The 14,803-nt window shown below is 40.5% G+C and overlaps 1 protein-coding gene across 7 annotated transcripts in view; it reads right to left on the bottom strand.

Moving 5' to 3' along the window:
• Positions 1 to 13,272: 13,272 nt before the first annotated feature.
• ZGRF1 (zinc finger GRF-type containing 1) overlaps positions 13,273 to 14,803 on the bottom strand; it is a 57,029-nt gene continuing 55,498 nt past the window's right edge. For all 7 annotated transcript variants that reach the window (XM_070371984.1, XM_070371985.1, XM_070371990.1 and 4 more), the window contains one exon: positions 13,273 to 14,687. In XM_070371984.1, coding sequence (XP_070228085.1) covers positions 14,527 to 14,687 — 161 coding nt within the window. In that variant the 3' untranslated portion in view covers positions 13,273 to 14,526. The remainder of the gene's footprint in view (positions 14,688 to 14,803) is intronic.

The raw sequence follows: 14,803 nt of genomic DNA, 5'->3' as shown, positions 1-14,803 counted from the left end.
TCGCATTCCTCTTGGGATGCGCTCTGGGGCCTTCACCTGTGGCTCCGGTTACGAGCGCGTAGGCTCGGCCACTTCTAACCTTCAGGCTCAAAATTGTCGATGGTGGGCTTCTCCGAGTAGAAATAAACAGACGCGTAAGACACCGCCCCCGGTAGTTCTGATGGCTGCCAAGTTTGAGACGAGCGGGCCTGGGTCCCAAGACTTTCTTGTGAGGATTTAGCTGTTTAGCAGCTAGAAGTGAGGCCAAGACTAAGTACTTTGGGGGAAAGCCCTGGACTCCAGACTAATAAAAGGACCTCTTACGCGCTTGCTGGGAATATACTGTATCTATACGGATCAGTATCTCTCCTCCCACCTACAGCCATTTCCAGATTCATTCTCCAGACTGCTTGTCGCTCCCCTGGTATTTTTTATTCTCTTCCGAATTGGTGTTCAGTGCCCATTTTAGCTAGATGTCGGGTGTGTAAAATGTTGGGAAAGGAGTGCGAGAGGCACCAAGTGCAGTCGCCTTAGGCCTCATCCCCTGGATCCAGACACCCACATTCCTGTTTCCCCTCTGCTTCATTGCTTTCCTGCTTCAGTTGGCTTGTCCTTAACTTTGTCAGGCAAAATTGCACTTTGCCAAGTGTACCTGTGAATGTTTTAAGCTGTTCATCTGCCAAGAGTAGAGATTGACTCATAATAAATACAATACTGCCACAATACCAAAATATTATGCAGACTTTAAGATCATATTTTTGATTGATACTTAATTTTTATTTATTTTATTTTTTGGCTGTGCTGAATCCTCCTTGCTGTGCAGGCTTTTCTCTTGGTGCTGCGAGCTGGGGCTGCTCCCTAGTTGTGCCAGGACTTCTGGTGGTGGCTTTTCTTGTTGCTGAGCGTAGGCCCTAGGTTGCAGGGCTTCAGTAGTTGTGGCTCCAGGGCTCTAGAGCACAGGCTCAGTAGCTGCAGCTTACAGGCTTAGTTACTCTGCAGCTCGTGGGATCTTCCCGGACCAGGGATTGAACCCATGTCTCCTGCATTGACAGACAGATTCTTTACCACTGAGTCCCCAGAGAAGCCTGGATGTTTAATTTTTAAAACTTTCTATATAATGCTTAGTGTGACCCCAATCTGTATATGATATATGTCTCTGATTGTAGGGAAATACAAACACATACATCCTGGACAAAAAAGTATTCATAGTGGCTATCTTTTTGTTATTGGTAATTTAAATTTTCTCTTTTTGTGTTTTCTGAGTAAATTTTGGAACATTTATAATCAGAAATTGTTATTAAAAAACAACAACAACACTGGCCTTCTGCAAAGTGCCTCTGTCTTTTCTACTCTTATTATTAAAGATTGGGAGTAAATTTCAGATCAGAGATGTCTGAAGTAAGGTGAGTTATATCATAGAACTTGCTCACAGTTATAGTTAAGGCCCTAGGAGTTGGACCCTTTGGGTTAACATGGGATATTGTAGGGCTGCCCAGGTAAAGAATCCTGGAAAAGGCTTCCCTGGTAAAGAATCTGCTTGCCAGTGCAAGAGATGCAAGAGATTCAAGTTTGATCCCAGGTCAGGAAGATCCCACGGAGCAGGAAATGGCAACCCCTCCAGTATTCTTGCCTGGAAAATTCCATGGACAGAGGACCCTGGCAGGCTACAGTCCATCAGGTTGCCAAGAGTAGGACAGGACTGAGCACAAACACAGGATATTGTAACTTTTTTTTCCCCACAAACATTTAAAACTTGTTCTTGAACTATGATGGAAATGTATGGAAGAGAAACATTCAGTGCTAATTAAAAATTTTTTTTGAAGATAATTGCTTTATAATATTGTGCTGATTTCTGCCCTACATCATGAAATCACCACCTCCTTCAGCCTCCCTCCTATCTCCATCCCATCCTAGCCTCTAGGCCATCACAACGCACTTGGGTTGAGCTCCCTGTGTCACATGGTAAATTCCCACTGGATATCTACTTTACATATGGTAATGTATGTGTTTCCATATTGCTGTCTCAAAATTTAATTTTTGTTTACTCACAGTTCCTGGGGTTTCACAGAGAAAGAAAAGCTTCTCAATGCTTTTCTGGGTAAATCACGTCTAATTTTCCCAGAGAGATGAGATCCCAGGGACTTGATGAATTTCTAAAGAAAGATTTTTTACCAATGTCTCAAAGTAATAATTCTCGTTTAATAATATTTGCTAACAGGAAATTACTTGTGTTTAATCTTTCTTAAATGTGTTTCTTGACCAGTCCTCAGAGGTGATTAAAAACTTGCCTCCTCTGTTATTCTGTGCTTGAATATATGGCTTCTAAAGCTTCTATTTTAAAATTAATCAGGGACTTCCCTGGTGGTCCAGTGGCTAAGACTCTGCGCTCCCAATGCAGGGGGCCTGGGTTCGATCCCTGGACAAGGAGCTAGATCCCACATGCAGCAACTAAGACCCAGTGCAGCCAAATTAAAATAAATAAATGATTTTAAAAAATAAATAAATAAAATAAAATTAATCAGGATCCGGAAAATGTTTAATTCTGAATTTTGCTTACCTATGCTTTTAGGTCTTAGGCTTTCTCTGTTGACAGAAACCATCTTTACCCCAAGGGAGGCTATTGTGGGTTTCTGTTTAACTCTGCATTTTTAAAGCAGCAATCACCACACTGAAACTATGTTGTATTATTGTCAGTGCATGAGACAGCAGGACTCAGAATAAGAGAAAGGAAAGGATTTGCAAGAGGATAATTCTTGGCATTCTTCTCAGCAAATTCTCTTTTTCTCCTGGGTTTTTATTTTGGAGCATTTGAGAGTTCATTTTCTCTTGAAGGAAAAGAAAGAATAATCTCACAATGTAATATTGTGCAGAAAAATCAAGAGATATTTTCATGGTAAATGTTTACTAAGAAATTCTGAAAAAAATGAAACAGTCTAGAAATAGAAACTGAAACTTTATGTCAATATTAACCCACACTTGAACTCTTGTTACTGCCTTAACTCGAATATAGCTTTTCCCTTTTAAAAAATTTCCCAGTAGAGAATCTGTGTCACTAAAAATTAGAGGGAAGTACAGCTTTAATATTTCTGTGAACCTAGTGACCACTGCTCTTATACCAATTATTTGAGTTGTACTGGATTTGAGACCAACACTATTTCTCAGAAAACGAGTCATGGAGGCCCAAGGACATTGTTCTGGGGCTAAGTGCATTGTTCCTTAAGTTGCTGGCCACTCTCAAAGAATCACATGGTATTTTGGATTCTGTTCTGAACCTTACTTTCATCCTCAGTCTCATGAAATTGGCATCAACAGTGCTCACTTTTCCCTGTGTTGATGCTTGAAAACAATCCCTTTGTTTGAAATAAGCTAATTATGAAGTATCATGGTATTAAAATAACAGCCTTTTCCTTTCCTCTTATCCCAAGTGTTTTTCTTTTCCTCACAAAATAGGGATGAAATAAAAATATGTCATACAGAATTTTAAAATAATAATGAAAACATATGCAGACAGTCTAATCAGAAGTCAGTAATACATTCCTCGGTCCCACGCACTTGGACAGGAAGGAATCCCTTGATGTGATCTCAATCACAATTTGCTGGCAGCTGGAAATTTCTAATTCAGTATTTAAGAAGAAATAAACCTGTACCTATAGAACAGAGAGTGAATTTAATCATTGTAGGACAGCTAAGTCAAAACTAAGGTCAACAAGGCATGAGGACTCTCACTTTTTTCATTTCCTCCTCTTTATTAATTAATATGGATCAGATGGTATGTACTGCATGGCTATGCCAAGGCCGTGCAGATCAGTAACAGTGCTCTTGGCAAAACTTTTTTTCAAAGAGAATTAGTGTGTTTTTTACTGATTGGCTGCATTGGGTCTTCTTTGCTGCACTTGGGCTTTCTCCAGTTGCAACAAGCGGGGCTTATTCTTTGTTGCAGTGCATGGCTTCTCATTGCAGTGGCTTCTCTCTTTGTGGAGCACAGGCTTTAGGTGCATGGGCTTCAGTAGTTATGGCTCGAAGGCTCTAGAGCTTGGATTCAGTAGCTGTGGTGCACAGGCTTGGTTGCTCCATGGCACGTGGAATAGAGCACATTCCCAGACCCGGGATCAAACCTGTGTACCGTGCATTGGCAGGCAGATTCTTAACCACTGGACTACCAGGAAGTCCAGAACTGTCTTCTAAAGGAATGATTTCTTTTGTAGTTTTTTCTTCACCCTATATTGTTAGGTTGCAGTAAGTAGCCAAAGGAGGCAACATTTTCTGGAGTACTTTCCTAAAGGCTAATACGTGTGGCTGATACCTCATGAAAACTGGGGAAACAGGAACTACCTCTTGTAAAGGAAGCAGACCTACACTCAGCCTATTGTTCAGTCGCTCAGTCGTGTCCGACTCTTTGCAACCCCATGGACTGCAGCACCAATAAAGTCTTTTTAATCTAAAAGCAAAAAAGATATCAAAGATATAAACAGCAGTAAGGATAAGATACTTATCATTCCAGGAGTCCATCATCTGACTAATAGGAATTTCAGAGAGAACAGAGAAACTAGAGAAGATGAAATTATCTCAGAAGTGAAGAACTGGCCAACAGATTTAAAACAACCACAACAAAATTCATACAACAGAATATGCTCAAATTAAAAGGAATGAACTGCTGATCCATGTAATAACATGGATACACCTGAAAACATGCTGAGTGAAAAGACTCAAAAGAGTAGACACTGGTTCAATTTACATGAAGTTTTAAGGCAGGCAGAACTGATCTATGGTGACAGAGTAGATTAGTGGTTATCTCATGTAGGGAGGATATCCCGTGGACGGAGGAGCCTGGTGGGCTGTAGTCCATGGGGTCGCTAAGAGTCGGATTCGAATGAGTGTCTTCACTTTCACTTTTCACTTTCATGCATTGGAGAAGGAAATGGCAACCCACTCCAGTGTTCTTGCCTGGAGAATCCCAGGGACGGGGAGGGCCTCATGGGCTGCCATCTATGGGGTCGCACAGAGTCGGACACGACTGAAGCGACTTAACAGCAGCAGCAGCAGCATGTGGGGGAGAGATTGATTGAATTCATAGGATTTTTGCATGTTAGAAGAATCATTTTGGTGGGAGGAGTGACTGGAAACAATGAGCTGAAGCACTTATTAGGGACATATAACTTCTGGGCCTATGGGACCTGTGAGCTCAGTTATCATAAATGTATTGTGGCAACATCTGCATGTTAGTATAATTTTCTCTCCAGCACCCAGCTGCCCAGGTGTAAGAAAATGGAAGAGGATGTTTGGACTAATCCCTGGAAGAACCTGCAGCAAAGCGGCAAGGCATCAGGACTGTTGAGAATGATTAAACACAATGGTGTCTTGACAGACAGGAAAAGATAAAAGGAGGCTGGGAGAATGGTAAGGAGTCAGGAGATGAGAGATGTTGGTGGAGCTGGCAAGTATGTGGAGGTGAAGGGAGGGTGAGGTTGTGGTCAGCGACATGTTGAAGTAATTTAGGTGATGACAAATCTCAGGCAATTTTTAAAGAGTATAGACAACATGGAATGAACTGTAAGATATGCTGTTTAGTGAAAAAGGCCAGGTACCGGAGGATGTGTGGTAGTTGTCGTTTCTTGCTGTTCAGTTGCCCAGTCGTGTCCGACTCTTGGCGACCCCGTGGACTGCAGCATGGTAGGCTACCATGTAAAGGGGGAGACCACTTATATGTATGGACTCCCATGTTAGTTAACTGTCTCTTGAAGGAAATATGGTATCAGTTGACTCTGGAGATGGCAGCTAGGTAGCTGGGGACACAGGATGGAGGGAGACTTTTCATTCTCTTCCCTTCAGTTCCTCTTGAATTTTGACCCCACACATATGTTATTATCAAAAATATATAAATAAAACTAAAAAACAAGGAAAAGGCAATAGATGTGCTATAATGAATACAAACAACACAAAATGAGGTTGTCATATTTAACATATGAAGGTCTGCTTCAAGTTATATATGCTTAGGCACATAAATGACCCAGAGAAGACGGCAAGAGAAACATGTCCTGTTTGGTTTGTTTTAAAATATAGGGGAAAATGCTCAATAAGAAGGCAATCAAAGAAGAGAAAAGCAGATCACTTGATTATATTGTCTAAACACTTAGCATCTCCTGTGATAATGCTGATCCCAAATTATAAATGCAAAATAGCATTCTGAAGAGCCATTGGCACTAAAGTTATATGTGTAGTTTCTTTGCAGTATGTCATCAATTTTGTCCTTGACTCTTTATATTTAGTCAGCTTGCTTATAGAGTATGCCAGCACATAAAAGCAAGTCACATACAATATCTAGACTCAGTAATTACACTTTGCCTGATACCCGGACTCATGTGATGTCACCACGTGGGTCCAGATTATCATTATCCATTCAAAACACTCGATAGGGCCCATGATAGTTAAAAGAAGTCAAAGACCAGTAGGAGATGTCATTTGGACGCACACAATTGTGTTGAAAGACCTAGAATTTTTTCACGCCTCACAATTTGTCAACCACATATGTGTCTTCCTCACCACGTATAGCCATCCCTCTTCTTACTCCACACTGCCTTACTTGGTCCTCAGTGTCTGGCCTCAACCTCAAAATCTTAAGTGTGAAAGCCTGATACTGACTCTATCATAAGAAACCTGAGGATACTGGGAACCTGAGCTCCCAATACATCATGGCCTTGTTGGTTCTTGGTTTATTTAGAAGTATATATTCCAAAATTAGGCCCCCCAAAAGCCCAATTTTCTTACTTCCAGGATTCCACCCAGTTTCTCTATTAGGAGAGCTGTAGCTTGCCCCATGTCAGACTTTCTTTTTTGGGGCTCCAAAATCACTGCAGATGGTGACTGCAGCCATGAAATTAAAAGACGCTTACTCCTTGGAAGGAAAGTTATGACCAACCTAGATAGCATACTGAAAAGCAGAGACATTACTTTGCCCACAAAGGTCCATCTAGTCAAGGCTATGGTTTTTCCAGTGGTCATGTATGGATGTTAGAGTTGGACTGTGAAGAAAGCTGAGTGCCGAAGAATTGATGCTTTTCAACTGTGGTGTTGGAGAAGACTCTTGAGAGTCCCTTGGACTGCAAGGAGATCCAACCAGTCCATTCTGAAGGAGATCAGCCCTGGGTGTTCTTTGGAAGGAATGATGCTAAAGCTGAAACTCCAGTACTTTGGCCACCTCATGCGAAGAGTTGACTCATTGGAAAAGAGTCTGATGCTGGGAGGGATTGGGGGCAGGAGGAGAAGGGGACGACAGAGGATGAGATGGCTGGATGGCATCACTGACTCGATGGGCGTGAGTCTCAGTGAACTCCGGGAGTTGGTAATGGACAGGGAGGCCTGGCGTGCTGCAATTCATGGGGTCAAAAAGAGTCGGACACGACTGAGCGACTGGACTGAACTGAACTGAACTGAGCTTGCCCCATATAGGGGTAGAGTGATATGTAACTGATTCACCTATTCTTCATGCCTGGGCTCACAAATAAAACAAGTTCCACATGTCTGTTCCAGAATGAACCAGACTCCTCTCCATGTAACACAGACCAGCCACAAAGTAGATGCTTAGTGAATGCACTGACTTCAGTGGAGCCAAAGAATCTGTTCTGTTCTAAGAATCTACAAATCCATCTTCATTCAGCCAATAAAATCAATGGACTTGAAGATTTTGTTTTAATAAGCAGTTGGTACCTTAAAACTCACTTAGGAAGTCTTCTCCACTAATTCTTTAACCTGTGAGTTGACTACTTCTTAATTTTTCATACACACACACATATACAGACCTTCATTTACTACATTATCAAGATCAGATTTGCTCAGTTAGAAAGTAAAATAGTAAAGAATATCAATAATTATGAGACTAATAGAAGAGTTTTTTAAAAATCAACCTAACTGGTGTTTTAGGATGAAAGGAATTCAAAGGCTTGCAGTGATATTTGGATTGTATTTTTCCTTTACTTTATAATCAAATCATACTAATATAAACCAAAAAACACAACTTGAACTAAACATACATTTCACTCAAGACTAATTACAAAGCAGGCATTTCAAATCAGTGTTGAGCTAATGCTTTTAGAGCAATTATTTAATTTTCAGGGTCCAATATCTGTCGAGCAAATCACCAATTTCCATTTCATTCTTATTTAATATAAAAAAATCAAATTAGTATAAAGCTATTTCACAGCTGTCTTTAAATTAAACCGTAGTCAAGAAGAGCATGAAGCATGTGGGGTTTGCTTTGGCATCTCCAAATCAAACATTCTTTTTGTTCAAATATTAAAGAACTATACCAATAGTTATGTTTTATCTTGAAGTTTTAAGCTGGGCTTCATAATCTCAGATTTTAACTTCTGATTTTTCACAAGTAACTCAAATATTGAAACATATGTTTCTAAGGATAGGGGTTTGCTGCAGAGTGGAGCAGAATATGAATCATAATTATTTGTTTTTCATTAGCTTTTGATAATAAAAATTACCAGCTCAGCCACATTACTACCTCTTTGTTGATAAATCAGTTTTCTTCCATTGTATCCAAACAGATCTTCTAGTAGCAAATGTAGACCTTCAAGAACTTCAAAGAAAATTCAACAATCCCATTTTTCTAGCAAAGTTTATTTAACAAGGAAGGTATAGATTGTTCAAACAAATTACTAGTAAAGTGTTGCATATAAATTAACCAAGTTAAATTAACAGGAAATCAGTCTGGTTTAATCAAAGAGGATTGTAGAATCTTTGGTTTCAGTGTCTTTCACAGTTTGATAAAGTGAATGACTTACCACTCAGGCAGTACCGTGTAGTAGAAAAGCCTCAGTTGGATTAGTCTGGGTTCTAGCCCTGTCTTGTACTACTTATGGTCAATTAGATGGATCACTTCAATTTCTCTGTTGGCTTTATCATTTATAAAGTGGGGAGACTACTTGTTCTCCTCCCTAGGGATCAATGTGGTGTTTGTAAAAGAATCTTGGAAAAAACCTAACATATATACCCAAATGCCTGTATAAAGCAAAGGCAATTGATGAGTGGATTTCAGTCTAGAAATTGGATTGTTTCATTCTATGATGCACAAACAGACTTTTTTGTAAATAAAAATTTAGAGAACATTCTTATTATTTTTTATGGCTGAGTAGTATTCATTATATAACACATCTTCTTCATCCATTCATCTGTCAACAGGGACTTAGGTGGCTTCCATGTCTTGGTTTTAAATAGTACTGCAGTGAATCCTGGGGTGCATGTATCCTTCGAACCATGGCTCTCTCTGGATATTTGGCCAGGAGTGGGGTTGCAGGATCATGTGGTAACTCTATTTTTAGTTTTTTTCAGGAAACTCCATAGTGTTCTCCCTAGTGGTTGTACCAATATTCATTCCCACCAACCTTGTATGATGTCCTTTTTCTCCACAGTGTCTCCAGCATTAATTATTTGTAGACTTTCTGATGATAGCCATCCCGACTGGAGTACAGTGATAGCCCATTGTGGTTTAGATCTGCATTTTTCTAATAATAAGTGATGTTGAACATTTTTTCAAGTGTCTGTTGGCCATCTGTATGTCTTTTTTGGAGAAATAACCTGATGCTGGGAGGGATTGGGGGCAGGAGGAGAAGGGGACGACAGAGGATGACATGGCTGGATGGCATCACTGACTCGATGGACATGAGTCTCAGTGAACTCCGGGAGTTGGTGATGGATGGGGAGGCCTGGCGTGCTGCAATTCATGGGGTCGCAAAGAGTCACGACTGAGCGACTGAACTGAACTGAACTGAATCTATTTAGATCTTCTGCCCATTTTTTGATTAGGTTGTTTGTATTTTTAGTATTGAGCTATATGAGTTATTTGTATATTTCAGAGATTAATCCCTTGTCAGTAGTATTGTCTGCAAATATTTTTTCCCATTCTGTAAGTTGTCTTTTTATTTTGTTCATGTTTTACTTTGCTGTGCAAAAAAGCTCTTAAGTTTATTTCTTCTCATTTGTCTGTTTTAATTTCCATTGCTCTAGCTGGTGGATCCAAAAAGACATTGCCACGATTTATGTCAAAGAGTTTTCTGCCTGTGTTTTCCTCTAAGAATTTTATAGTATCCAGTTTTACATTTAGGTCTTTAATTTACTTTGAGTATGTGATGTTAGAGAATGTTCTAATTTCATTCTTTTACATGTAGCTGTTGAGTTTTCCCAGCACCACTCACTGAAGAGACTCTTTTTTCTCCATTCTGTATTCTTGCCTTTGTCATAGGTTAATTGACCATAAGAGCATGGGTTTTCTCTCTGGGATTTTTACCCTGTTCCATTGATCAATATATCTGTTTTTGTGCCAGTACGACATTGTTTTGATTCCTGTAGCTCTGTAGTATAGTCTATAGTCAGGGAGCCTGATTCCCCTAGCTGTTTTTCTTTCTTAAGATTGCTTTGACTATTTAGGGTCTTTTGTGTTTCCGTACAAATTTTTAAAAAATATTCTGTGAAAAATGCCACTGGTAATTTGATAGGAGTTGCACTGAATTTGTAGATTGCTTTGGGTAGTATAGTCATTTTGACAATATTAATTCTTCTAATCCAAGAACACAGTTTATCTTTCCATCTGTTTGTATCATCTTTGATTTTTCCATCAGCATCTTAGAGTTTTCAGAGTGCAGGATGTTGTCCCAGAGGTCTCTTAAACTGTCGCAATTTCTTTTCATTCTTTTTATTCTGTTCCAGGGCATCTGCCTCATATATTCTGCTATTGTTTATTCTAGTGTGATTCTCATTTCAGTTATTGTATTCTTCAACTCTGGTTGTTCTTTATATTTTCTGACTTTGTTAAAAACTTTCTGTAGCTTCTTGCTCTGTGCATCCATTCTTTTTCCCAGTTCTTGGAACATCTTCATGATTATTACTCTGAACCCTCTCAGGTAACTGCTTATCTCCATGTCACTTAGTTGTTCTGGGGTTTTGTATTGTTCCTTCATTTGGAAGATACTCCTTTGCCGTCTCATTTCGTCCCAGTTTATATCTGTATTTTTTGTATGTGGAAGGTTAATTATGATTCTCAACCTTGGATAAGTGGTCGTCTGGGGGGGATGTCCTACGCGTCCTAGCAAGGGCCAGGCACCAGCTGGTCCCAGGGTAGGTTCTGATCTGCATCTGCAGATTTAGTTCCACAGGCTGCAGGATCTTAGTTTTCTTACTTTTGGTTTCTCCCCACTGGTGGGTGAGGCTGGTCTGGAGGCTTGTGCAGGCTTCCTGATGGGAGGGGCTGGTGCCTGTCCACTGATGAGTAGAGCTGGGTCTTGGCCCTCTGGGGCACAGGGCCATGTCAGGGGATGTGTCTAGAGGTGGCTATAGGCTCAGGAAATCGTTAGGCAGCTTGACTGCTGATGGATGTGGCTGTATTCCTACCCTGTGTGTTTGGCCTAAGATGTCCCAGCACTGGAGCCTACAGGCTGTTGGGTGGGGCCAGGTCTTGGTCCCCAAATGGCAGCCTCCAGGACAGTTCACATCAGTGGATGCTCCCCAGTACCTCTGTCACTGGTGAGCTCCACAGTGCACCACAGCGGCACCACAGCACCCCAGGAGAACCTCTAAGACCAGCAGGTAATCTAGCCCAGACTCCTCTGAAGTCACTATTTTGCCTAGGGTCCTGGTGCACGTGAGACTGTGTGTGCCCTCCAAGAGTGGAGCTCCTGCACTCAAGCCCTGCTAGACGTCAAAACCAAATGCTCTAGACTCCTCCTCTTGATGCCAGACCCCCAGGCCTGATGTGGGACTCAGAACCCTCACTCCTGTGGAAGAACTTGTGTAATGTAATTGTTCTTCAGTTTGCAGCTTGCCCACCTGGAGTGTTTGGGATTTGATTATATCAAATAAAATCTTGTTGAGTTTCTTCATTATGTCTTTGGATGTAGAATCTTTTTTTTTGTTGCTAGGTTCCAGTCTTTTTATTGACGGTTGTTCAGCAGTCAGTGTGATTTTGGTGTGCTCATGAGAGAAGAGCTCAAAGTCCTTCTGTTCTGCCATCTTTTCACATCATGAAAATGTGGCTCCTTTGTTGTTCATATAATTGACATCATGTGGTGCTCAAGTTTGAATTCTCAAGAGAGCCTGGGAGTAAACAGGTCCATTAAGGTTACTCCTTTTCTTCCGGTCGTAAGACACACAATTCCAGGGTAGCATAGTAACTTCTGGCTCAGTGAGGCCTGTTTAGGGTAATGACAGATTGCTAAAGGCTTCTCTCCACTCCTGTTTTCAAGATGGTGATGCAGAGCTCAACTGGGGCACTCAGCTGACTAGCCTGCAGGTGGCATCTCACACACCATCTCCAGGCCCGGGTCTCTGTCCGAGTTAACCTACTGAAGACATGCGGAGCTCACAGGGGTCTGCAGCAGGCGATGGGTGATTTCTGGGGTGTCTCCTATCCAGTTGTGTATCATCTGGAACTCAAGTTACAGCTTTCATTTACATCTAAAGAGCACCTGCTGTTGTAAACATTGACACTTTGTGGACAAGGCTTGGAGAATTACAACTTTTGTTTGTTAGATTCATTTTCTCCCAAACAAAAGAGTTTCATAGAGGTGGACTGGGTCATTTTTCATAGTGAAATAATTCCAGTAAGCAGTTTTCTGCATCTTTTTTTGCTGTGCTGGATCTATATTGTGGCATATTATGCCTATTGTGGCAATGTATTCCTACTGCAGCACACAGGCTCTAGAGCTGGCAGGCTCTCTAGGTGCATAGTGCGGGCTTAGCTGCCCTGTGCAATGTGGCATCTTACTTCCATGACCAGGGATTGAACCCATGTCCCCTGCACTGGAAGGCGGATTCTCAACCATTGGACCACCATGGAAGTCCTGCATCTTTAAAGTAAATAGAGTGACTTGAGCCATGAGTTTGTAATTGGTAAAGACAAATACTTCATTGATTATTAATTATAATCAAGCCCTTGCTATTTTTCCATGAAGGATAAGTAAATGTTCCTTTGTTAATAATGGCTAAAAATCATACAAATGGTTTAACTTATTTACATACATAAATATAGAATATAAGCATAGAAAAAAGACTGAAGCAATATATTAGCAATTATTATCTCTGGGTAGGGAATCTCTAGATGCTTTTTATTTTTCATTGTATATTCTTCTGAATTTTTCAAATTTTCTATAAGGGGAATGTATTCTTTTTATAATGGTTAAAATCCATTATAATATATACCAGTAACTACTGTGCAAACAAATGCATAGAAAAAAGACCAGAAGGAAATGAGCCAAAGGGAGTCTTTCATTCATTCTTTGTTCATCCAACAGATCGTTATTGAGCACCTACTATTGCAGAGTCATGGCCAGTTTTGAGCACCACTATCCAAAATCACTGCAGATGGTGACTGCAGCCATGAATAAAAGACACTTACTCCTTGGAAGGAAAGTTATGACCAACCTAGATAGCATATTCAAAAGCAGAGACATTACTTTGCCAACAAAGGTTCGTCAAGTCAAGGCTATGGATGGATCATGTATGGATGTGAGAGTTGGACTGTGAAGAAGGCTGAGCACCGAAGAATTGATGCTTTTGAACTGTGGTGTTGGAGAAGACTCTTGAGAGTCCCTTGGACTGCAAGGAGATCTAACCAGTCCATTCTGAAGGAGATCAGCCCTGGGATTTCTTTGGAGGGAATGATGCTGAAGCTGAAACTCCAGTACTTTGGCCACCTCATGCGAAGAGCTGACTCATTGGAAAAGACTCTGATGCTGGGAGGGATTGGGGGCAAGAGGAGAAGGGAACGACAGAGGATGAGATGGCTGGATGGCATCACTGACTCGATGGACGTGAGTCTCAGTGAACTCCGGGAGTTGGTGAGGGACAGGGAGGCCTGCGATTCATGGGATCGAAAAGAGTCGGACACAACTGAGCGACTGATCTGATTTGATCTGATCTGATCTCTAGGAATGAACTTTTAGATACTTTTTTTTTTCTTTCTTTTGTACTTCTTAAAAGTTTTACTGTGAAGGAATGTCCCTCATGGTCCAGTGGCTAAAACTCTGCATTCCCAATCTGGGCATGCCACCCAGGTTCGATCCATGGTCAGGTAACTAGATCCCACATGCCGCAACTAAGACCCAGCACAACCAAATAAATATTTTTTTAAAGGAAGTTTTATTGTGAATATGTTTTTACTTACAGAATGATAGGGCATTATATTTCTTTTTTTTAAGATTCTGATAGCATTGTAGTTCAGAAAGGAGTATATTGGTATAACTGTGTAGATGCATTTTAAAAGATGAGTTTTTGAGATAATCACTTATTTTTGAAGTAACATCCCCAAAAAAGCTTTTTCCTGCTCCTTGAAAAATTCATTTCTTTAGAAACAGAGCCGTAATTTTCAGAAAGAATTTTTATTGGTGAGATTTTATAGTTCCTTCAACATTTGCCTATCTTAAGTAATTACACTTTTTATGAAGAGCAGATTTTACTTATATTTAAATCTTTTTTCCCCCCAATTACAAGGGTTAGGGAGTAGTAAAAATATACAAATGTACAGTGTAAAATGAATTTGAACTTTACAAACTATACCATGTCTTTTTGTGAATAAGATTTTTTATCTGTCAATTTATCTTTTTCAGCCTTTTTCTTCTGTTTTTCTTCTGCTTGTTTTTCAAGATAATCTTTAAGGAGATGGTCCAGTTGTGGTTCATACTGGCTTGCATGTTGCAATCCACCTTCCCTCCCTTAAAAAGATACAAAACATGAGACAACCATATTTTACAGTGGTGTCCATTTCATCATTTCATTCATCACCCACAGTGGCAAATTCAGAGTAGTTCCTACCCAAAACACCCCAGGC

Source organism: Bos mutus, chromosome 6 (assembly GCF_027580195.1).
Source record: "Bos mutus isolate GX-2022 chromosome 6, NWIPB_WYAK_1.1, whole genome shotgun sequence".
Lineage (NCBI taxonomy): Eukaryota > Metazoa > Chordata > Mammalia > Artiodactyla > Bovidae > Bos > Bos mutus.
This window is presented reverse-complemented; position numbering and strand designations above follow the sequence as displayed.